Source organism: Grammomys surdaster, unplaced genomic scaffold (assembly GCF_004785775.1).
Source record: "Grammomys surdaster isolate TR1022 unplaced genomic scaffold, NIH_TR_1.0 126091, whole genome shotgun sequence".
NCBI classification, from domain to species: Eukaryota; Metazoa; Chordata; class Mammalia; order Rodentia; family Muridae; genus Grammomys; species Grammomys surdaster.
Genome location: NW_021620899.1, coordinates 354,383 through 377,224, shown reverse-complemented (window position 1 = coordinate 377,224; position 22,842 = coordinate 354,383). Strand labels below are relative to the sequence as shown.

The window sequence follows — 22,842 nt, the reverse complement described above, 5'->3', positions numbered from 1 at the left end:
CTCGCCCTTTTATTAATGTTTGTAGGATAGCCCAGCTATTCTAGGTCATTCTCATCCCCAGGTATGGCATAGTAAGAGAAGGGCCTGAGCATTCTGCCTGCATCTATCAGTACCAGGTGTGGGAATGTGGATGGTTCACTCCCACTGGTCCTGAGTGCAAACATCCCCATGATGTTGCCATTCTGACCCTATAAGGGATAGACTGGCATTCTAGGGATGGAAATGAATGAATTTCTTTCCATGGATACCAAAGCTCTCTCAATACTTTAGGACAAACACTTTCAGGCTTGGAAAGACCCCATTTAGTTTCTATGGTCCTTATTTTACAAATGAGACCCTACGAGTGGTGGTGTAGGTTTGTGGCAAATGGCTTGTGTGACAATCCAAGACCCTCTGTAACAATCCATACCCAAAGCTGGCTGACAGACAGACAGGCAGGCAGCTGGCCCAACAAACAAATCTCACAAAACAAAAACTCAAAAACTATAAAAAACCCCTCAAAACATAAACAAACAAACAAACAAAACACCAGAGTGAAAAAGGATGATTGTAAGATTTAATGATATTATCTGAGGTTATGGTAAACTTCAAATAGGAATTCAAGTCCTTTTTCTAAAACTGATACATCAACAACCAAGTACAAGGAGTCAAATTGAATTGTATATGTTTAGAATCCATACTGTGGTATTCACTCATCGGAGCTGAAGAAACCAAGAATAGAGTTATAAATACAAGCAAGGCTAAATTTCACTCTGTAAGTAGAACATATCGAATACTCCACCTTATATATTTAATATAAGTGGTGTGTGTGTGTGTGTGTGTGTGTGTATTGTGTCCTTCAGGTATCCCTGTCTATGTTACTTATGAATACACATCTATGTATCAGTCACTCTGTTAGGGAGTATTGAAGTATTGAAGACTACAATTAAGGAGGGGGAGATCTATTGCTGATAGGACATTGTCTTCAACTGGTCCAAGAACAGAGATTTCCAACTGCTAGATGAGTGGGTCTTGTAGGTAACCCAGTTGGCCTGCGGGCCCGACCTCTGAGGTTATCCTGCATGCAGTATCACAGCACCTTAAAGAGCAGAAGCTCCTGGCTCTCTGCCTCACGGTGCACGTTTGTCTTGGCTTCGGCCCCGCCTGGCGTCACGCGTCAGCACTGCGGGCCACGCCCCTGCGTACCGGTTGGGTCCCAGCGACATGATGAAACTTCCCGCACCCGTTACAGAAGCCGGGCGACTTCTGTAACCGATAAGGTGAGAAGCGGCCTCCAGCTGGTTTTGTCACTGCGCTGCCTCTGCTCCATCTCCTCTGGCCCTGGCCGCTAGTACGCAGGTAAGCGGGATACCGGTGGTCAGTGCTGAGCGCTCTGCTCGCCTGGGAGGCCGGAGGATGAGCTGTCCGCGCGGACACAGGTCTCGGGTGTGCGGATGCTGAACACTCGGGTCCGGCGCTGGACAGATGCTGCGGTGCAGCCGGAGGCAGGGCGGGGCGGGCGCGGGGCGATTGTTGCGCACCTAGGACGGAGCTGCTTTCACGTGAGCGAATTGCAGCGCGGAGACTGGGCTGCTCCAGACAGAAGGCAAAGGTGGCCTTAGTATAGACACCATAAATCCTTTTCTTTTACTGTATGACATCTAAACCTGGGAAACTTTGGCCATCTGAGAGTTTTGCCTGGGACCAGCTGGACGCCTGCCTGCACAAGACCAGTCATAATTGGGCGCCCCAGGCTACAGCAGGGGCCTGGTTCTCCAGCAGGATAGAGGCTCTCCCTAGCTCTAAGAGTGAGAGTCTCTGGGGTTGACTGGATCCGGATTACCGAAGAGTCCCCGCTCACCTTGATGCTCAGGCCCTTCTCCCACTCCAGTTCCATACTCGCAGCCTCGCCAAGAAAAATCTGTTTGAGGAGACAGGCGGCCAAGTACGGAAAAATTCAAAGGAGTTAGCATGTTTTTTAAAATTACGGATCGCGATTCACAGGCCTAGTTTCAGATTAGTCTAACTTTTAAAATACACGGGCAGGTTTGATTTTTCTTGGCCTGTGGCCTACAGGTTTTAACAGTTAACTCTTTTCGTTGATTGATGTCAGTACTGTAATATTAATTTGAAGTAAGACCTTGCAGAAGGCTACGAGTTGATTATTGAGATCTTAAGATAAGGTGGTTCAGTGAAGTTTAGATGATCCAACAGTAGAAGTTCAGTGTACAAAAGTGGCGCTGTCCAGCGGGGGAGCATGTGCTCTTTCATGTACTGACCCCTAGAAATGCAGGCTAGTCTGAACTGAGATGTGTTAAGAGTAAAATACATTGATTTTGATGATTATGAAAACCTAACACTTGATGTTTTGATGGTTTGATGTTTGATTGATAGCCTTTAACCACTAAACTATCCCTCCAGTCCGGTTTGATTCAGGAAAAAATAGTATAAAATATAATTCATCTTGATTATATTATATTGATTGTTATGTCTGGAGTATGTCGTGTTGTGTTTAAAATTAGTTTTAACGTTTTCTCTTGCCTTCTTAATGGGCTTTATTAGTATATAAAAATTACACATATGGTTCACTGGCCAGAACTGTTGCAGAAGTTGACCAGGAAATGCGGAAAATTACAGGGACAGACAACAGTGAGGAGAATATCGTACAAAGAGGGCCTTTGATTCCAATTACAAAAGAGTTTGAGTTCCTTACTCCTGCCATAGGAAAGAATTTTAAACTTTTCTTTACACTTTAATGTAGTGCCTGGCATATGTTTTACATAACAGACAGTTCATTAGGACTTAGGTAAATGGTTTTCTGATGATCATAATTGATTTTCAAAGCACTTTGTTAACCCACTTTTCTCTCTATTGTTCTCTTTTATTGGACATAGATTCTTTTCTCATATAAATGCAATATAATGCAGTTTCCCCTCTCTCTGCTTACAGATCCACCCCACCTCTCCCTTCTGAACCCACTCCCTTATGCCTCTCATTAGAAAGGGATAGGCTTCTAAGAGACAAACAACAAAATAGAATAAAATTCAGGAAGGTAAGATACAAGGAAAACCATCCTATCGAAGTTGGATAACACAGGCCAACAAGAAAATAAAAAGATCCCCATGAGGAGATGCAGGAATCAGAGACCTACTCATTCACACACTCAGGCAGGAGTGCCATACAAGTACTCCACTGAAAGTTACAATACTGTGGTGCTCAACCTTCCTGATGCCACCACCCTTGAATACAGATCATTGTAGAGAACCCCAACCATCAAATTGTATTCCTTGCTACGTCATGAGGGCAGATTATGTGGCCATTTGTTGCAGATTTGCATTTTACATTTTGAACACTATTGCTAGTTGGAGATTCTTTATTGAACTGTTTTGAACTTCAGATATTCAAATGAAATATTTGTAGGAATTACTTGCTTTCTGGTTTACATGAGTCTCATTAAGTTTCTCTTCCTCCAATGTTGTTTCATTTCTCTGTACTTAATTAACCAATGCAACTTTGAGATAAATATTTGAAAGTGTTTTTGTCATTAAGGACACTGGATATTGAATTTTTCTGTCATTGAGACAAGATCTCATGCAGCATAGCATAGCCTTGAACCCCTGATCTACCCTACCTCTACCCTCAGTGCTAGCATTATGTATAACAGTACCTAGCCACGATAAATATTTTACATTCTCAGTCAACTCAAAATGCTTGTTAGGGTATCTGATATCAGATTATTGTTTTCTTATTCTTCTGTAATATTTAGATGAATCACTTAGAGGTTAAGCTAGCAGATATGATATGCCTAAGGGTATATTATATAGTGTGTGTGTTACACACATGTATTAATATTACATAATAGTGGCTATTTATTCTCTTTGTATTTGACCTGCAAATAAAGAGATGGTGTTTAATTGTAGAGGTTTAAGAAGAGGCTGTATTTACAAAATCTCCCAGACCTTTGGTGTGTGTGGGGGGGTTGGGGGTGGGGGTTGAGGTTCTCAGCTGGAGGAGCTGGGACTGGGATCCCTACCAAGCTTGGAGCCACCACTCCTGCCATTGCTCTTCGGAGCCATCCTAGGCTGCAGATGTTGCAGATGTGACCTGGATGTTGGTGGGTATAACCCCCACTAAATCCTAAGGTGGGAGAAATGTGAATTTTGGCTGGGTGCTAAGCTTATGTATCTGGTTGAATATAAAGGTCATTTGCATTTCTTAATATCTGTAAGAAAAGCAAATCATTACCCACGTGCCTGCCAACCTAATGGAACATTGCTGTGGAAAAAGATGGCTTGTGTCCAACTTTTGGAGAGGGTTGTGTAAGTTTGTAGAATCAAGAGTTGCTTCTACTGAATGTGAGGCCTTGTGCTTTTCTCCATAGAGTGCCTGCAGCCCTCCTGGAGCATGTGTGGCATCTGGGCCCTCTTCGGCAGCGATGACTGCCTTTCTGTGCAGTGTCTGAGTGCGATGAAGATTGCGCACCGGGGGCCAGATGCATTTCGCTTTGAGAATGTCAATGGATACACCAACTGCTGCTTTGGCTTTCACCGGTTGGCGGTGGTTGACCCCCTGTTTGGAATGCAGCCCATACGAGTGAGGAAATATCCTTATTTGTGGCTCTGTTACAATGGTGAAATCTACAACCATAAGGCGGTAAGCAGAGTGCAGCCAGGATGGCTGTCTATAATTAAACTTCAGATCTAGTGTTAACGCTTTTTATTTTGTTACTTTAAAAGTAATCCTTTCTCTATGTTCTTACCTCTTTTGCTCTGGTCTTGTACAAAGCACTGACACAGAAAGGTAAAATGAGTTAGATTTTTAAACAGTGAATAAAATGGAGATGCCAATTCATTTTTTATTTTTTGATACTATATGTTTTAATATTTATTAGGGCTGTGCTATGTTCTGTGTTAGCTGATTGAGGCACGGCAGACAAGAGGACCTTTCTGTCTGGACTCCAATGCAGGTTGTGCTAGCAGGGGACAGACGAAAATCACTGTAAAATGAACTCTCTGAAAGCAAATGGAGAAGCAGTGTAAATGGGAGAGCTGTTTGCAGGAAGCTTGAACAGGGATGGCCCTGAGAACATAAGACTTAAACAGAGACCTGATAGACAGAGAATAACCGGGCAAGCCTGGGAAGTGTTTCCCCGTGGAAAATAGCAGCGTAAATGCTCTGTCTGGGCTAGGGTGAGTAAGAAGGGGACCCATGGGGCTAAGAAGGCCGGACAGTCAGTCTCCTGCTGCACGGAGCTTTCTAAGGGCAGGAGCAATTGAGGGCTTACAGGAGGGATAGCCCTGAAAAGTTGAGAGGAGATGATATTTGCAGTGTTATACAATGGGACCACTGAGAAAGCTTTTGCAGTTTCACACTTAGTGGGAGCCAAGTTGTATAAACGTGGCCTGAGGCAATGAAATAAGTTAAGTAAGACTTAGCAGCACTGGAATCAGAACTCTCTGGTGTCTAGAGAACAGGAGTGGGTGAGAGGACAGAAATGTTGATCCCGGAAGACAGATATGGTAAGGACCTCCCAAGCCAGGATTATTTGACTCGTTTTTCATAAGGAAAAAAAAATCTCTAATTTATGAGTGCTTGTATGAATACAGCCCTTTGTTATATTTGCAAAGCAATGTGCATGAAAACTGGTAATTGTTAATAATTCTCTGTATTTATCTTCAGGCCTGCACATTCCCTTTAGGCTGAATTATTCTAGTATGATACATCATAATTTGTTTCCTCTAAAATATGTAATCATTTGTTATTTAAGAATTAGAACATTCTCTTAGTTAACATTAATACCAAACCTGAGACTATAATATCTAATATCTGGTTCATATTTAAGCTTCCCCAAATGTCCCTAGAGTACATTTAGCTGTGTTTTGTTTTGCTTTGCCTTTTGCCTTTTGGTTTTATTTTTTGGTGTGCATGTGTGTGCCTTTTGGTTTTATTTTTTGGTGTGCGTGCATGCGTGCGTGTGTGTGTGTGTGTGTGTGTGTTCATGCTTATGCACCCATGTTTGGATTTTTGTTTGTTTGTTTTTTTGGTAGGGCAGATTTCAGTCAAGGTTTAGGCATTTGGCCATGCTGTTTCATGGTAAATTTTGAGATTTCTGTGCTTTTCTTTTATTGGTAGGAGTTTATCTTATTTCTGAACAATAGTTTTTATTTGCCAGTTTGCTTGCTTATAGGACCATTTTCAAAGTAGGGTTCTCATCTGAAGCCTTTAGCCACTTAGCAAATATACCGTTATTAAAGGCCTGCTGTATACAAAGCTTAATGCCTGAAGATGAAATGGTAAAGAGGAAAGTTAAGAGTGGAGGAAAGCAGTGAGGTTCTGGTCTCATTAAGTCAAGGCAGTGTACATGAGAGTATTAGGTTGCGCTCTACCTGTCTTGCCCTGCTTCTTGTCTTCCTGAAGTGAGGTTAGGAAATATCTTGGCTTATTTGAGGTTAGAAAATACCTTGGTTTACTTGGGCAATATTTCTGCTTGTTAATTTTGTTAAGAATTTAAAAGTTAGTATCTTAAAAACATGTCTTTTAAAAATTAAGTAATGTTATATGTGCAAAGACTTTCTGCTCTTTCTATCATTCAAACATATCCCAATGTGAGGCCACTAGAAACTTGTCTAAGAATAGAGTGCACACACTTAATCGTATGTATTTTCAGAAATGCAGCATCAAAGTTCATCTTCACTGCCTGCTTTGATGCTAACACCAAGTATGACACAGCCGGTGCTGTGCCAGAAGCGTGGAAGGAGATGACAAAGATAAACCTAGAACAAGTCTGATGCCAATGTGGCTCTAGGAAGGTGGCCGGAGATGGGTGCAGTATAGAAGAATCCTTTCAAGAATTAGAGTCAGTACTTGGGAATCGTTAGTGAAGGGACACCTCTTTGCTGAGTAAATTACCATTGCAAAAGAAAGTGGAAGGATGTTCATTATTTTCAAATGCTGTAGGGTGCTTCCATCCAGAGGGGTAGATTTTCAAACACCACCTACTTGAGCCAGGATTACCCTGGTAGTCCTCAGCTTGGAAGAGTGGCCAGCCAGTAGTGTTAGAGAGGCAGCCAAAGCACATGCCTCAGCATGTAATGCTTTTCACACATTAGGGATGGGGAGACCTAATGCATATTTCCATTCGCATTTCAATTTCCCTTTTGAAAATGGAAAACACTCTGCAAGTCTAAAGTGGAGATCAGAGGGCTTTGTTGTAGCATTTGCAGGTGTGCTAGTGTAGTAGAAACTATCAGAATTTGGGCCCAACTCAAACCTTTTCACTTTGCTGACAGAGACAGTGGAGGGTCCATTTCTGTTCCTGTGGGACCTATGAACTGATGATAAAGCCAATGATTATTTTGTCTGTCCCTGAGAAGTAACTGTAATGTCCTGCTGTTCAAGAAGGTCTGGATGTGGTCCCCTCCTGGGGACCTGCAGTTTGGATGTAGACTCTCTGGATATAGCCTTTATAGTGAAAATTTTCAGAAATGTGAATTGAGACAGGGTAGATTTTGATAATGCCATATGATTTTTTTTAATCACCAAAGCACATGAACTGATTATAGAGCACAAATACTGAATCAGGATACACAAGGATACTAACATTTTGTTTGCTCTGCTTCCTTAAGCTACAACAACGTTTTGAATTTGAGTATCAGACCAATGTGGATGGTGAGATAATCCTCCATCTCTATGACAAAGGAGGTATCGAAAAAACCATTTGTCTGTTGGACGGGGTGTTTGCATTTATCTTACTGGACACTGCCAATAAGAAAGTATTTCTGGGCAGAGATACCTATGGAGTCAGGCCTTTGTTTAAAGCCATGACAGAAGATGGATTTCTGGCTGTGTGTTCAGAAGCTAAAGGTAATAATTGAGTTTAACTACTTTTGGTTTGTGTTTCTTTTGGGATCATATTGAAAATCCTATATAGGTGTCAATCAAAAGCTTTACAAATGACGAGAGATGAATACTCAGTATGAGGATTTGAAATGTAAGCCATATCTTTTCTCTTTCGTGTGTGTGTGTGTGTGTGTGTATGTGTGTGTACATAGGCACATGTAGAGACCAGAGACTTAACACTAGGCATCTAATTTTGTTTTATTTAATTTTTTTTTGAGACAGAGTCTCACTATTTAACCCTGGCTGTCTGGAGCTCACACCTGCCTCTGCCTCCTGAGTACCGGGATTAAAGATATACACTATCATGCCTTGCTCCGTCTTATTTTTTGATGCAGTCTCTTAACACTTAGAGCTCACTCATGTTTCTGATTTAGCCAGAGTGGCTAGTCACTGTACTCCAGGGCTCCGCCTGCCTCCCTCGTCCCGTCCCATCTAGCCTAGAATTACAGATATAGGATAGCGCTACCAGGTTTTGCATGGGTTCTGGGGATGTAGATTCAGGCCCTCACGCTTGCTTGGCATGGTGCTTGGCGGGCACCTTATTGACTAGGTATTTCTGCAGTCCCTGATACTTCTAGCCACTAGGAGGTGAGTACATTTCTTCTTTGTGCAGAGTATTTCTGCCACAGTTTACAGATAGAGCCAAGTGACCATGGTCTTGGTCACAGTGACTCAAATGCTGGTCCTAAAGTAATATTTCTGTCAAATTTTTTATGTTGGGTATATTATTATAGCAAGAGATACCATAACTTATTATAGTTTTGATAACGTACCTACTTAGCATTTTCTGGCAGTAAATTTAGTAATCATCTTTAGTCTCTTACCTGGATAGCAAGTTTTCTGTAGTATATGTTTGCCGTTGTTTGAATCTTTTGCCACTTAGTCTTCAGATTTGACATTGCTTGAAACAAGGATCTCGCTCTGTTAAGGGATCCTTGGCATGCTAACTAAAGTGTGGGTATTAAGAGATGCTTCACTTGGTCTATCTATGCATCCGATACCTAAAATCCTGCCAGGGAAACCTGGCAAAGGGAATATAAAGAAGGACGGACTCCTGCTTCTGTGGGTTATCTTTTGGACCTTCAGACCTAATGATTGCTTGATATGGAACTGGAATCTCACCAACAGTTTACTCTCTGCAGTTTGTTTTCTGCATCCTTTCCTCTGTCCTTTTATAGACTGCCTGGTTACCTTTATATTACTATGATAAGACACCACAACCAAAGCAAGAGTTTATTTGGGGCTCAGAGTTTCAGAGGGCTAGGGTCTATGAGGCCATGATGGGGAACATGGCCGGCAGCACCTGAGAGTTTACATCCTGATCCACAAGAATGAAGCAGAGAGCTGACTAGGAATGATGTGGGCTTTTGAAACCTCAAAGCTTATCCCTAGTGATATCCATCTAAGGAGGCCACACTTCCTGATCCTTCCCAAACAGTTCTGTCTACTGGAGACCAGTGGATATGACCTATATAGGGGTCATTTTATTGAGTCCACCACACAGATTAAATGATCCCACTGGAGTGCTGCTTCCTGTTATCAGTCGTTATAAACATCTCATCACGGTATCTGTCTGAGACCTTTCAGTTGGCTGTATCACATCCTCTACGGGGTGAACAGCTAGTGAGAACACTAGATTCTTTCGGCCTTTGAATTCAATGTACACAGACTGGGTTATGAGACTCACAGTACATTGTAACAAATATCTGTGTAGACAGGCTCTTTAACTATTTACCACACAACATCGGCTTTTGTGTCAGGTCACAGTGGTGTCAGGGTAGCTTCTGCCTATAAGAACTGCCTAAAGTTACGTTGTATGGCTTTCTCATGCACATTCTATGACAGCCATTAAGGGATGGGTAGTGGCTCCTGAGAACCTGATAGTGGATCGTTTTGCTTGATAAAGGCTTGAGAACCATTGGTCTCTCTTCAAATGCCACGGAGATGAGACTGGAACGCTTGGCAAGTTATTATGAAGTTAACATTTTGATTTCTCTTTTTTCTCAGATTCATATCTCATCTTGTTTGCTTTCTTATAAAAAATAGGCCTTCCCTTAAAAGTTTTATTCTTTGAAAATTTAATAGCTACCTAAAACATAGGTTTCCATGATCAGAAATTTCAGCTAGGGAAAGGAATGAGAGGAAAAAGACCTTAATTTTAATAAAGGTAGCAGGAGTTCAGGTGGGAGAGGATCTTCTCAGAGGATGTTATTGTAACCACTAGACATACATGAGTTCAAAGGTGAAGTTTGGAATTTTTTATGTTGCTATGTTCGGAAATTATTTTGAAAAGAATCATTTTCCTATTGCATCAAATGACTGCAAATCCGTGCAGTTGTATGTTCTGACTCCAAGCCATTCTTGCTTCTTCAGGGAGAGATGGTAGGGTGTCGGGTAATTGTTTCCTATGCCAGCATTTTTGTATAGTGGGCACGTATTGTACTTAAAGTGAGAGTATGGATTAGAGTATAGTAAGTAGATCACTGCAAAAGCTGCAGAGAAGCACCTAATCCATATGTTGCTGTTCTCTGTTTGTAGGCCTTGTTTCCTTGAAACACTCCACCACGCCCTTCTTAAAAGTGGAGCCTTTCCTTCCTGGACACTATGAAGTTTTGGATTTAAAACCAAATGGCAAAGTTGCATCTGTGGAAATGGTCAAATACCATCACTGTACGGATGAACCACTGCATGCCATCTATGACAGCGTGGAGAAACTCTTCCCAGGTGACTGATGCCCATGACCAAACTCCAGAACTCTAGCCCATCCCTGACGGCACAGGGCCAGTCACGCCATTTTCAATCATGTTGCTTTTAAGATGTTTCCTCTTGGATTTGGAGGTGTTGGGAGCTGCTTGAGCGAGGGAGGGCCATCATGGTGGTGTAGGAGATTGCTTGCCTCATCTCAGCTGGCTCAATCTCAGCTTATCTGCAGTAGTTCCATTTACTTTCTGTGTTGCTAGGCTTTGAGATAGAGACCGTGAAGAACAATCTTCGTATCCTTTTTGACAACGCTATCAAGAAACGCTTGATGACGGACCGGAGGATTGGCTGCCTTTTATCAGGTGAAGTCAGTTTTTAAAAAAATCAAAATATCATGCTGGTGTTTAAATGAAATGATTTGTAGCTACCTCTGATCTTTGAATGTTAAAGGTCTACTATATAATTCCATGTTTGATTTTCTATAGACATATTTATAAGCTCCATTTGTTATGGTTAGAGCTGGTTGATCCTCATCTTTTAGAGTCCTGTGTATTGATCTTTTAAACCACTTTAGATACAGTTACCATTGTAAGGGGCCAATAAAATGTATGTATTAACATAACATATACACATACATATGTATGTCTGCATACACACACACACACACACACACACACACATACACACACCATTTCACTTCTCTTACTAAATCTTACTAAAGCTGATTTTAAGCAGAGCTTATAAAACTCTGAGATCGTAGTAGTCAAACACCAATCCAGATGTTTAACAGGTGTGTGATTGTCTTTGCCCTGCGTAATGTATGCCTGTAACCATGGAGTTTGTTCTTATGCTACAGGGGGCCTGGACTCCAGCTTAGTTGCTGCCTCCCTGCTGAAGCAACTCAAGGAGGCCCAAGTACAGTATCCTCTCCAGACATTTGCTATCGGCATGGAAGACAGCCCCGATCTACTGGCTGCTAGAAAGGTACAGTGCAACCTGCCCATTGTATATTCAGAACTTAGTCCTGCTGTTGGGATGAAAATCAAGCTGAAGTTGTCCTAGTGTGCCTGTTGTTACTGTGATAAAGGCTATGACCAAAAACAACTCAGAGAGGAAAGGATTTTTGTGGCATAAATATCCCCAGTCATAGTCCACTGAAGGAATGAATCTAGGTGGAAACTTGAGGCAGAAACCTATAGGTAGGAACTAAAGAGAGGGTCACTGCTTATTTATTGGCTTGCTCCTCCTGGCTCCAGAACCATTAGTTCCTATCTTGAGTTTCCTGCTTTCTCTTTCCTCAGTGGACTGTGACTCCGAATAGGTAAACCAAATAAACTCTTTCCTTCCCAAGTTGAGTTTGGTCATGGTCTTTATGACAAGCCATAGAGAACCAACTAGGATAGAGATTGGTACCAGGATAACAGCTCACGTCTTGTTTTCTTAGGAAGTATTGCATTACAAACTGTAGGCAGAACAGACATTGTACATGCAATTCCCTGTGTGGAAGATGGGGTCTTGTTCTATAAAGACCTAGAATGACTGAAGAAGGTCTAGAGGAGAATCCCAATGCAAATTGGTATATTCTGGAAGACAGGAAAAGGCTATGTATGTAGGGATATCATGCTGGGTATAAAATTAGGCATTTCAGTATAGCAAAAGAGAGATGACGTTCAAAAGGGACTAGGGAGAAATGAGTCAGGTTAGGTAAAATAGAGAGTGGTGTGCTGATTGGGACACTGGACGATCAGCCTGTAGCTTTAATTTGGAAAGAGCCAATAGGAGATTTACTTCTTGTGGTTGATTGGAGAGTGAGAGCCAGGCAGAGGCCTCTGGCATGCTTTAGCTAGCATGTGGCAGCAGCCTGCACTTCTTCTTACCTCAGGGGCCTGCACCTCCTTCCCTCAGGGGCCTGCACCTCCTTCCCTCAGGGGCCTGCACCTCCTTCCCTCAAGGGCCTGTACCGCCTCTTGCCCAGTCTGGAGAGACCTTGAGTCGTCTTCTGCTTTGTTTCTTTTCACCATACTTACCTTGAGAGAAACTAGCCTGTTTCATTTTCTAAAGTAGTTCTTTAACACATATATGGATTTTTCTTCACAATCAGGTGGCAAATTATATTGGAAGCGAGCATCACGAAGTCCTTTTTAACTCTGAAGAAGGCATTCAGGCCCTGGATGAAGTCATATTTTCCTTGGAAACTTATGATATTACAACAGTTCGTGCATCTGTCGGTAGGGGATTTTATTGTAGTGAAAAGCATTTTGATACTGAAACAGTAGAAGTTTTAAGATGATTTCAGCTTAAGAAATGTTGTCTAAATATGAATATGAGCAAAGTTCCTGTATTGTTAATAATACTATAATATATTGTTAGGACCATTTAAGAGTGCCTTGAATTTCTTTTTGACTGGAGAAAGTGCTTAATGAATATAATCCGATTATCTTAACACTGAATTTACAAGGTCAGTTTGGCCTATAGTCTTAAAGAATGCTTCATAAAAATAGTAACAGCTCACATTTGCTAAGCACATACTTCATGCTAGGTTCTAGCACCCAGAAGGCTGAGGCAGGAGGACTGCTGGATAGTCAGCATTTATGGCATGACCATAGAATGGATATGTATTTTGGCCCTTCCGCTCATTTTCTCTGTGTAAAATATCTTGAATGGTATAGTAGGGCCACAGTACTTAACATTATTCTTGAGTTTCACCAATCAAAGCTTGAAAACACTTGGGAGAGATAATGTGTATTACTGGACCTGGGCAGACTTTACTGTTGCCATTATTATAAATAAGACAGTGTGGCAATTGCTTACACAGCATTTACACCGTATCAGGTGTTGTACGTAATCTAGAGGTGATTTAAGGTATAAGAACATCTCATAGGTGTTACAGGTTCAGATCTCTGCAGTAATGCAAGTGCCTCAGTGCAGTTAGTTCTTGATTCCTAGTGCATATAAAATTTATGGCTACAGTGTACTGCACTATTGTCTACTAAGTACCTTTACTTAGGAATATCTTATTGCTGTTGAGCGTCTAAGCTGTAAAAAACCGATACATTGTATTTACTTAGTGCAGCATTACCAGCCTTTTAAGTTGTAGGAAATGAACTTCCTTTGAGGCACAGTAAAGCCAAGCACAGTCAAGCAGGATAGCCTGTATACATGTGTAGGTTGTGAGCAAACATTATCATTTTATAAGGAGTTAGGGCATCTGAAGATGAAGGTAGCTGAGGGGAGGACCGGGAACCAATCCCAAATGAATACTGAGGGAACATTGTTCTTTATAAAGTGGGGAAATGGGTCTATGCTACAATACATTTTCCTTAAGGAGTTCTCATGTAGATGTATTATAAATACTCCATCATACAGCTTACCAGTTGCCAGCTGTTATTGTCATGCAAAGCAACACTACTTTTATCTGGTGAACACATTCTAAGATTAGAACTGTACGACCAATTGGATAGACCCAGTGTTGTCGGACGTCTAAAATGTTACTAGCTCAATGAGTCTTTTTCAAAGCTCACTTTGGAGCGCAATAAAATACCTGGAGTATTGCAATGATTTGGCCTTCTGAAGAAGCATGATAGTTAAATACACACACGTATAGCATGTCTATGGTTGAATTTTCATGAGGTGGAGGCAGAGTTAGGAAGAAGAAAGTCTCTCCTAAGAAGGATAAAAGTGAGATCGGAGGAGACAGATGGTAGTGCAGAGAGATGTGAAATGGGTACCAAGAAGACACAGTACAATACTGCACAGAGCCTTCTTTATCAAATATGAGATTTGGAAATGGAAAAAAAAAACCCAAAACAATTAAAAGTAAGCTACTTCCATTAGTCTGTTTTCTGTTACTACAATGGATAACCCCAGATGAGAACCTTCAGAAAATAAGGATTATTTTAACTCAGAATTTTGTATGCCAAAAGGCCAACAGTGTGACACTTTTGTGGGTGGCATCAAGGAGCCACACATGGGGAAGAGATCTCACAGTGATTCCAGTGGCCAAAGACTAGAGAGGGGTTTTGTTTTAAACCATTGAATAAGGAGAAATAATTTGGTTTATTCTGGAAATTGCCTTAATGCCTTCTAAGGCAAGATGCTTGAGGCCTCAAGGAACCCCTAAGATCTTACCTCTCACTTCTTCACCGTGGATCACACCACCAACACATGAGCCCTTGGGAGACCAAACTGCATCCAAAGCATTGTGCGGCCCATGCCTTACTCTTCTGTACTAGTGTTAGTATACAAACCATGGTATTCAGGTTTTCGAGTGGTTCAATCTAGCAAAAATTTAAGGTAGAAAGTCTTGTTCTACGAACATAATTTCGGAGCCTGTTTATACAATATTACAGTGGATTCTGGGCTATTTTATTGGTTGAGTTGGACTGACTGTATGTAGATGACTTCTAAGTTTGCTATCCTTTTGGAAGCTGCTTTGATACTTACATTAACTCAGTCCAGCGAGACACTCCAGCCTGTACTTGTCTCTGAGGCACTCCAGAAGACACACTGACATCAACGTTAATTTCTCTTTCATTTAAGGTATGTATTTAATTTCCAAGTATATTCGGAAGAACACAGACAGCGTGGTGATCTTCTCTGGAGAGGGGTCAGATGAACTTACACAGGGCTATATATATTTCCACAAGGTAAGTACTCTGAAGTGAAAAGATGGCCGGACCAAGTTAGGCCATTGACTCTTTCTAATTCTGTCCTTATGACTCAGTGTGTGTGTGTGTTGGTGTGTAAGAATTGACAGTATCCATTAATTAATTAATTAATTAATTAATAGGAGAAAGAAGGCTTAATAGTATCAGATACTTTTCATTCTTAAAATTAAACATGAGAATTGCTTTTGTTTTTTTAATCTGCCTGTTGATTGATTAATTGATTAATTGATTGATTAATTGATTAATTGATTGATTGATTGTCTTTTATTTTTTCAAGACAGGGTCTCATTATGTAGCTCTGGTTGTCCAGAAACTCACTATATAGAACAGACTGGCCTCTGCTCCCCAAGTGCTGGGATTGAAGGCACTGTGTCTGTTGCCCAGGGCATCCATTTAACTTACTTCCACACTACACTAAGCACTTTGGAGGGTGGATGGGCCTGTCTCAAAAACCATGTGAGTCATTTACTCACATCCCTTACGTTCCTCTTAACTTGTCTGGCTTACTCATTTTTTATTTTATATGGAAGAGGGGGAAATGAAGGCTGCCTGTGTGCCAAAGCGCACCACTCACCTTTGTTTGTTAAATAGGCTCCTTCTCCTGAAAAGGCCGAGGAGGAGAGTGAGAGGCTGCTGAAGGAACTCTATCTGTTTGACGTTCTCCGTGCTGACCGCACTACTGCTGCACATGGGTAACTTTAAAATCAGTTGTAAAACCAACATGGAAGAAGGGGGAAGTAACTTAAAATGAGATGATCAGTTGCCGATTTTTTTCTTTCTTTCGGTTGGCTGCAAAGTCTGGTTTTCAGCAAAATTTGTCCCACAAAAGCTGTGCTATGGCCTGGATGCTATCACCGGGGTCATCATCTTCTGGGGGTGTCAGGCAGGTTTTGTGTCATTAGATCATAACAGTAATGGGCCGTCTCTGGCTTAGAGGGAAGGCTGCGGCAGCTACTTGTAAATGTTTTAGAGCACTTGGAAGTTGACAGCTCCAGGTAGCAAGTACTATGTATGTGCCTGTCAAGCCACTTTGCTGCGTCAGGGGGACATGCAATCTTTGTTCCTTCATCCACGATAGGATTGTAGAATAAAAATAAGTTTCTTTGGTGCCATTTCTTCTTGTCCAGAGTTTCCATGTTTAGCTGGGTTTGTTGAAGAATGGAAGACCCTTATTGTGCAGGATAAACACTTGGCTTTCAACATTTTTGGTTCCTCTACCAAACTATGTTTGATTTAAGAATGGGCTGGAATCATAGTTATTACATGTCTGCATGTCCTGACCAGTGTCATGGGGACATTTGTATATATGATGTATGCATTTGCATATACTCTCATGACCAGGTCATTCATGATAATTAACTTTTTCTGCTTTTATAGAAACAGGTAATTTTTCATAGGCACAGGAGCAGTGAAATAGTTTAAAATAGAAAGCTTCCCTCTTTAGATGCTGGTTTTATTTTGAGTACAGACTTCAGTGTATGTCCAATCATGCAGCGTGGCCCCTAGGGGGCCAGAACATGACGGTATAGTCTCCATTACTCAGTCTGGTGTGGTTGTTGGGAAGCTGTGCCAGCCATCTGATTCAGACTGTTTTCTGTTTTCCCCAAGTCTCGAACTGAGAGTCCCGTTTCTGGATCATCGGTTTACTTCCTATTACCTGTCTCTGCCACCAGAAATGAGAATTCCAAAAGTAGGTATATCAACCCTGGATAAAAACCCCAAGTATCATTGCTTCCTCTGGCGACTTCACTGACCCTCCTTCTGTGCTCATATCAGAATGGCATAGAAAAACATCTCCTGAGAGAGACTTTTGAGGACTCCAACCTGCTACCCAAAGAGATTCTCTGGCGACCCAAAGAAGCCTTCAGCGATGGGATCGCCTCAGTCAAGAACTCCTGGTTCAAGATTTTACAGGACTATGTCGAACATCAGGTCTGTCTTTAAAGATGTGTTCTGGAACAACAGTAGTTTAACAGAGAGGTTGGATCTCTGTTTGCATTTAGTTTGAATATTTGTGTCGACAGGAGAGCCAGAGGTCCTGCAAGGAATACGTCTTTTATGAGTATTACGTAGTAATTAATGAAAGTGAAGGACTATACAGTAGTATTGATGATTGAAAGAAAAGAGGGAGAGAGAAGACTTCTTAATCATCCATCGGTGACCTTTATGCACTTGTCTGGGTACCTGATTACAAACAAGCAAACCCCGAGCCTCCAAGTACGATACATGCATGAGAGCTTTTAAAAAGTTACTGTCTGTTTATTATAGCTCGTTTCAGCATTTTTCTAAATAATGAGTGTCGCAAGGGGTCGTGTTGCTTTATAGCATGCCTTATTTTTATTTTGGTCTCCATCAGAGCAAATACACATCAAAATGCTTTATGTTCTTATTTTATCTTATAGGTTGATGATGACATGATGTCCACGGCCTCCCAGAAGTTTCCTTTCAATACTCCCAAAACTAAAGAAGGCTATTACTACCGTCAGATCTTTGAACGCCATTACCCAGGCCGGGCTGATTGGCTGACCCATTATTGGATGCCCAAGTGGATCAATGCCACTGACCCTTCTGCACGCACTCTGGCCCATTACAAGTCAGCTGCCAAGGCTTAGGTGCACTCTACACTCTGCTGTAAAAGTTCATTTTTCTTCTTCCAGCTCTGAAGGCAGAGACATCGAAACAATCAGAAAGAATGAAAACCAACCAACAGCCACTCAGGCTTATTTAGGCATGAAAAGAAATAAAAGAATCACATCTAAAATGCCTTCCGGTTGTGGGTGCCAGTGCAGTTCCTTCGAGGTAGCTAGAGACCGAGTGGCTCTTGCTGTGTTGCCACTGTCCGGATGACAGCTAAGCTAAAGGGGACAGCATGTGATCTTTGCATCTCAGCTCTGCCTACATTCCTAACATCTGGCTAGGCAGACTGCGACGTGAGTCCTTTGTGGGAATTGGTGACAATTCTGCTTTATAGGGCAGGGATTCAGTTTTCGTTTTTGTATATTGTGCTAGTGTCCCCTCTGAAGTCTGGGAGCTGGGGATAAACTTCTCAAATACAGGGTCAGATGCTATGTTAGGCTTTTGTGGGTCTCTATGGAACTGTTGACACTGATACAAAACTGGACCTTATGAAACCTAGTTCACACAGCCTTTTTCCATAAAACTTCATTTATAAGAGCAGGTGGTGGGCCAGGTCTGGACCTGGGCCATTGTACATTGAGAGGAATTGTCCAAGCTATACATTTCTCACAAATAGGGTAGAGAAGAAGGAAATACTACTCACAAACAAAAGATGCCTATTTGAACACTTATTGAAGTACTCCAGGACACGCTGACATACTTAAAATGTGAATTTAGCTGTTACATTTTTTTTTAATGGGAACATTTGTTGTGCAAATTCTTTATGGTATTTTGATGCATACTTTTGAGCACTGGGGAGGCTGCAGTACTTCAAGGTCAGCCTGGGCTACATGGTGAGGCTGTGTTATCTCAATGAAGAAATGCTTCATGGGAAAAGTAATCGAGGCCAGCTATAGGACATGACTTACAATCTATAAATGTGTCTGAGAAACTGAAGATGAATCCTTACTATGGGGTAACCTAATGTTTATCTCGTATTTATAGATAGTTGAAATATTTAAACTTATCTTGATTTGGCTCTATACCTATTTCCTGTTGAAGCTAACCCAGCCCAGCTACCTGGCATTGCAAATGCTTTGCATTGGCATCTGTAACTTTGGTTGAGAATGTTTACCCAGCAGTGAGCATGGCAAGACTGGTGCAGCGTAAAGCACATCGCCAACTGTGAGGGTGTGGGATAAGCTTCACATTTTAACTTTAGTGATAGATGCATGTGGTGTTCCGATCTCATTCATAACTCTGACACACATAGAGATGGGTAATACGCCAACTTCACAGCACCAGACTTAGGGACCTTTTGTCTGTCTGCCACATGCCTAAGAAGGGTGTACTTCTAGGCAGAGTCTGAGAGCTTACAGTTCATGATTGGCTGGTTCATGGTGTTAGCTACAACATTTCCTTTCCAGGGGTGAGGCAGGAAATCAGGACAGAAGAGCTCAGTAGAACACAGCTGTCTACCTCATGGCAATGGGAAAGCAAAAGAACAGAGTTTAAGAACAGCTCCAGTGACCTGACTAGGCTCCACCTTCAAAAGTTTCTACCGTCTCTGTAATGCCATTTAGTTATGAATCCATCAGTGGATTTATCCATTGAATTAGAACTATTATGATCTAGTCACTCGACAATGATTGCATGTACTAGTTGAAGACTAAGGCTTCAACCCAAAGGCCACAACAAACAGAAGGTTGTCCATAATGGCTACAAAGGTGATGAATTTCAAACTCTGCGTGCTCATATCGTTGGCATTTTCTTTTGCAACGTCAAAGGAAGGTCTGAAGGAAGTGCCAGTAGGGTTACCAGCTTGCATGTGATCTGACTACTTACGTACTGACTGGATTCCAGACCATTCAGTTCACACAGGACTGCTAATTAGCTGCCAGTCCTTTCAGGCACCCTTACCATTAAGGACTGCTAGCTGACATTCATTATCTTGCTGCTTCAGCCCTTTGAGCACCGTGTGATGACCCATTCGACAGCTTTGCTTCACTTTGAGTAAATATCTGCTCTAAGGTACCATACTCCAAAATAACGTTTTTATGCTTTGTTTTAAAAATGAGAGTAAATCCCCAAATCTTCTCTCAGCTTTTGAACAAGTGTCAGCATTTTCTTGCAAATCTTTCACTGAAAAGATATTGTGTTAACACAAGTCTTCAAAGCTTCTATTACAGGGTAATATAAAGAGCTAGACTGAGCCATTATTGGATATTATTTGCATATTTTATCATTATTATTATTATTATTATTTTACTTATTCACTTTACATCCTGCTCACTGCTCCCTCCCCTTCTCCTCTGAGCAGGTAGGGGCCCCTCTGGGTACCCTCCCACTCTGGCACATCAAGTCTCTGCAGGGCTAGGCGAAGTCTCTCCCACTGAGTCCAGACAAGGTAACCCAGCTAGTAGAAGATATCCCATGTATAGGCAGCAGCTTTTGGGATAAACCCCAAACTGAGCTACTTTTTAAATGTTTTTTGTGACATTCTGGCTGTGACCGCAATGTCAGCATGCACCTTTATAATATTTTTGTATGTTTTAGTTTGGTCTGAAGAAGACTCTTGGAGATGGTCCATATGGTACAGAATCGGAGTGTGAGGAGACACTGAAGTGAGCCTTGGGCCCGATGCTCATCTACAGGGGAAGCATGACTTCCCAGCAGACACTCTGAAACTGCCCTAAGTGATTTGTTGCCTTAACTCACCCAGTCTCAACTGCAAGATTAGCAGGTTTTTGCCTTCTAAAAGTAGTCACCACAGTGTTTCGGGTCCACCTCCCCCAAACCTTGGAGATCTGTAAAAGTCTGCTTCATTGTCCTTGAGCCAGGTAGGCGTTTGCAATCTTGTTGGCAAGCAGAATACAGCAGAAGTGAAGCTGAGTGTCTTTTGCGACTTAGTGTCTATTTTTATTTTGGAAGGAAGGAGTTGGCTATCTGTCAGAATGGACATCTCCAGTGGCCTCTCATTTAACAATGAACAGCTATCACCATGCTTGTGGGTGAGCCTCCAGAAGATTCCAGCTCCTAGTTTTAGACTTTCATCTGGAAACCCTGTATGGTGTCAGAGATTCAACAGCCTTGTACTCTGGCCATGTTCCTCATTCATAAACCCCAGAGCACATTGAGTTCTCGGAAATGTTAAGTTGGGGAGGCAGTAGCTCTTAATATCATGGTAACTGAGAATGCTAACCACTACTACCTGTGTTTACAGAGGTTAAGTAAGCTGTCAGGTTGAACATTATGCTAGCTAGTAAGGTGTTTAGCCCTAGGTTATCTGGGCTGTTTGCTTCTAGTGTCTTTTCTCTCTATTGTATTGTTACCATTGGGAGGCTAAAGGAAAGTTTCCTCTGGGCTACTGTAGGGGCAAGAACAGCAAGAAGAGGGAATCCCTGCAGGTTTCCAGTGAAGCACGTCATTTCTGTAATGACAGCTGAAAAATACCATTCTGTGAGTGTGTCACAGTGCAGTTAGAGTTAGATCTCACTAAAACCATGTGCTCATCTTGGCTAGCGGAGGGCTCTGCTCATTGTTGAGGGTTTTATAACCACTCTGGGGTCCAGGAAGATGTTCTCTCACCATCCACAAAAGAGAGAAAGAAAATGATGAATCATGGGTGGTAACACAAAAGCTTCCAGATGTCACTTTTTTTCACTTTTCAAATCTGTGTGTGTGTCTGGTGTGTGTGGTGTGTGTGTGGTGTGTGTGTGATATTAAAAAAAAGTATTTTGGGAAAAGCCCTCCAAATTCCACAAACCACCGTCTAGTTGCCTAATCATTCTTTCCTATGTATAACCTAGACTCACCTTCAAGAGTAACATACTCTTCTGCTCTGCTGTACCTTGAAACCAAGATTTCAAGGTCTCTAGGTGAGGTACTGATGTCATCATCTGTGTCAGGCTGTGAGGTAGGGGAATTGACAGTCTGCTCCTGATCTGCCTGGTTTATAATAAAGAAGCAATAGAGAATGGCAGTGACAGCAACCAAACACATGGTTCAATGAGATCAGGAAGCAGACAGCAGACCCCATGCAGCAACACTGATGTCCTGTTGAGCTGCTGCTTGAGGAACTCCATCCCTACAAAGAATCCCACTTCAGTAGCCACTGCGAGCCAAGGCATGCTGGTAGAGGAGGACAGAGCGGACCCTGGGGAGGGCTTACCTGCACACAGGTGAGAAATGGGAACAGCGGCTTCTAATAAGAGCCTATTAGGCTCATGCATTGCAATTGTGGTTCCCCAGAATAAGATTTAGCAGTCACAGATTTTCTTATAGGTCAAGGACTGTCCCGGAAGCTACAGTCTTACCATCAACGCAATCCTGCACCTGCATTCTGTTGCGCTCATCAACGTCTTATGGACAAGGAATATGGTGGACACCGGGAATTACGTTTCATGGCCAGTGTCTCACAGCTGATAGTAAAGGAAGGAAAGGGTTGTTTAGAAACTTCCTGCCCCATGTGACATTTCAAAAGATTAGAAATACAGAATATAGACATAAAAAAATATTATTCCAATTTACACTTCAATGAGAATATTATTTTAATTTGTGAACAGCTAATAGGTTATTTAGCAAGTCTACTAATTTAAACATAACGTTATTTTAGTTTTCCAATCCATAATGAACATATGTACATTTGCGATCTACCTATCGAATTATGAGGTAGGTACTCTGAGTTCTGGCTTGATTACAAGCCCCACCAGGCCAGTAAAGACTGCCAATAAATACATTAGGGATTTGAAATGCAGTGGGAAGAAAATCATACCTACATAATGTCAGAGTATTTTTCAGAATAGAAGAAGACTTCCGAGGACAAATGATGTAACACACAAAGCCACAGGGTGGCAGCCCTGATTCATTTCTCTTTTCAGGCAAAGATTTACATTTCGCAAAGATACAGTACCAGGATGAAGAAACTTGTATGTTGTGTTGAAGAGAGAACATGTTCATGTCATAGAATAAACGACAACAC

General features: G+C 41.8%; 1 protein-coding gene across 1 annotated transcript; it reads left to right on the top strand.

Annotated features, from left to right (window-relative positions):
• The first annotated feature begins 1,210 nt into the window (after positions 1-1,210).
• Asns (asparagine synthetase (glutamine-hydrolyzing)) lies at positions 1,211-18,010 on the top strand. Its single transcript, XM_028755931.1, has 12 exons — positions 1,211-1,338; positions 4,361-4,632; positions 7,605-7,842; positions 10,417-10,602; positions 10,839-10,940; positions 11,435-11,562; positions 12,680-12,806; positions 15,118-15,224; positions 15,837-15,937; positions 16,854-16,935; positions 17,022-17,177; positions 17,648-18,010. Exons 2-12 carry the CDS (start codon positions 4,384-4,386, stop codon positions 17,855-17,857), a joined length of 1,686 nt encoding a protein of 561 aa, XP_028611764.1. The 5' UTR covers positions 1,211-1,338; positions 4,361-4,383; the 3' UTR covers positions 17,858-18,010.
• Positions 18,011-22,842: the final 4,832 nt, after the last annotated feature.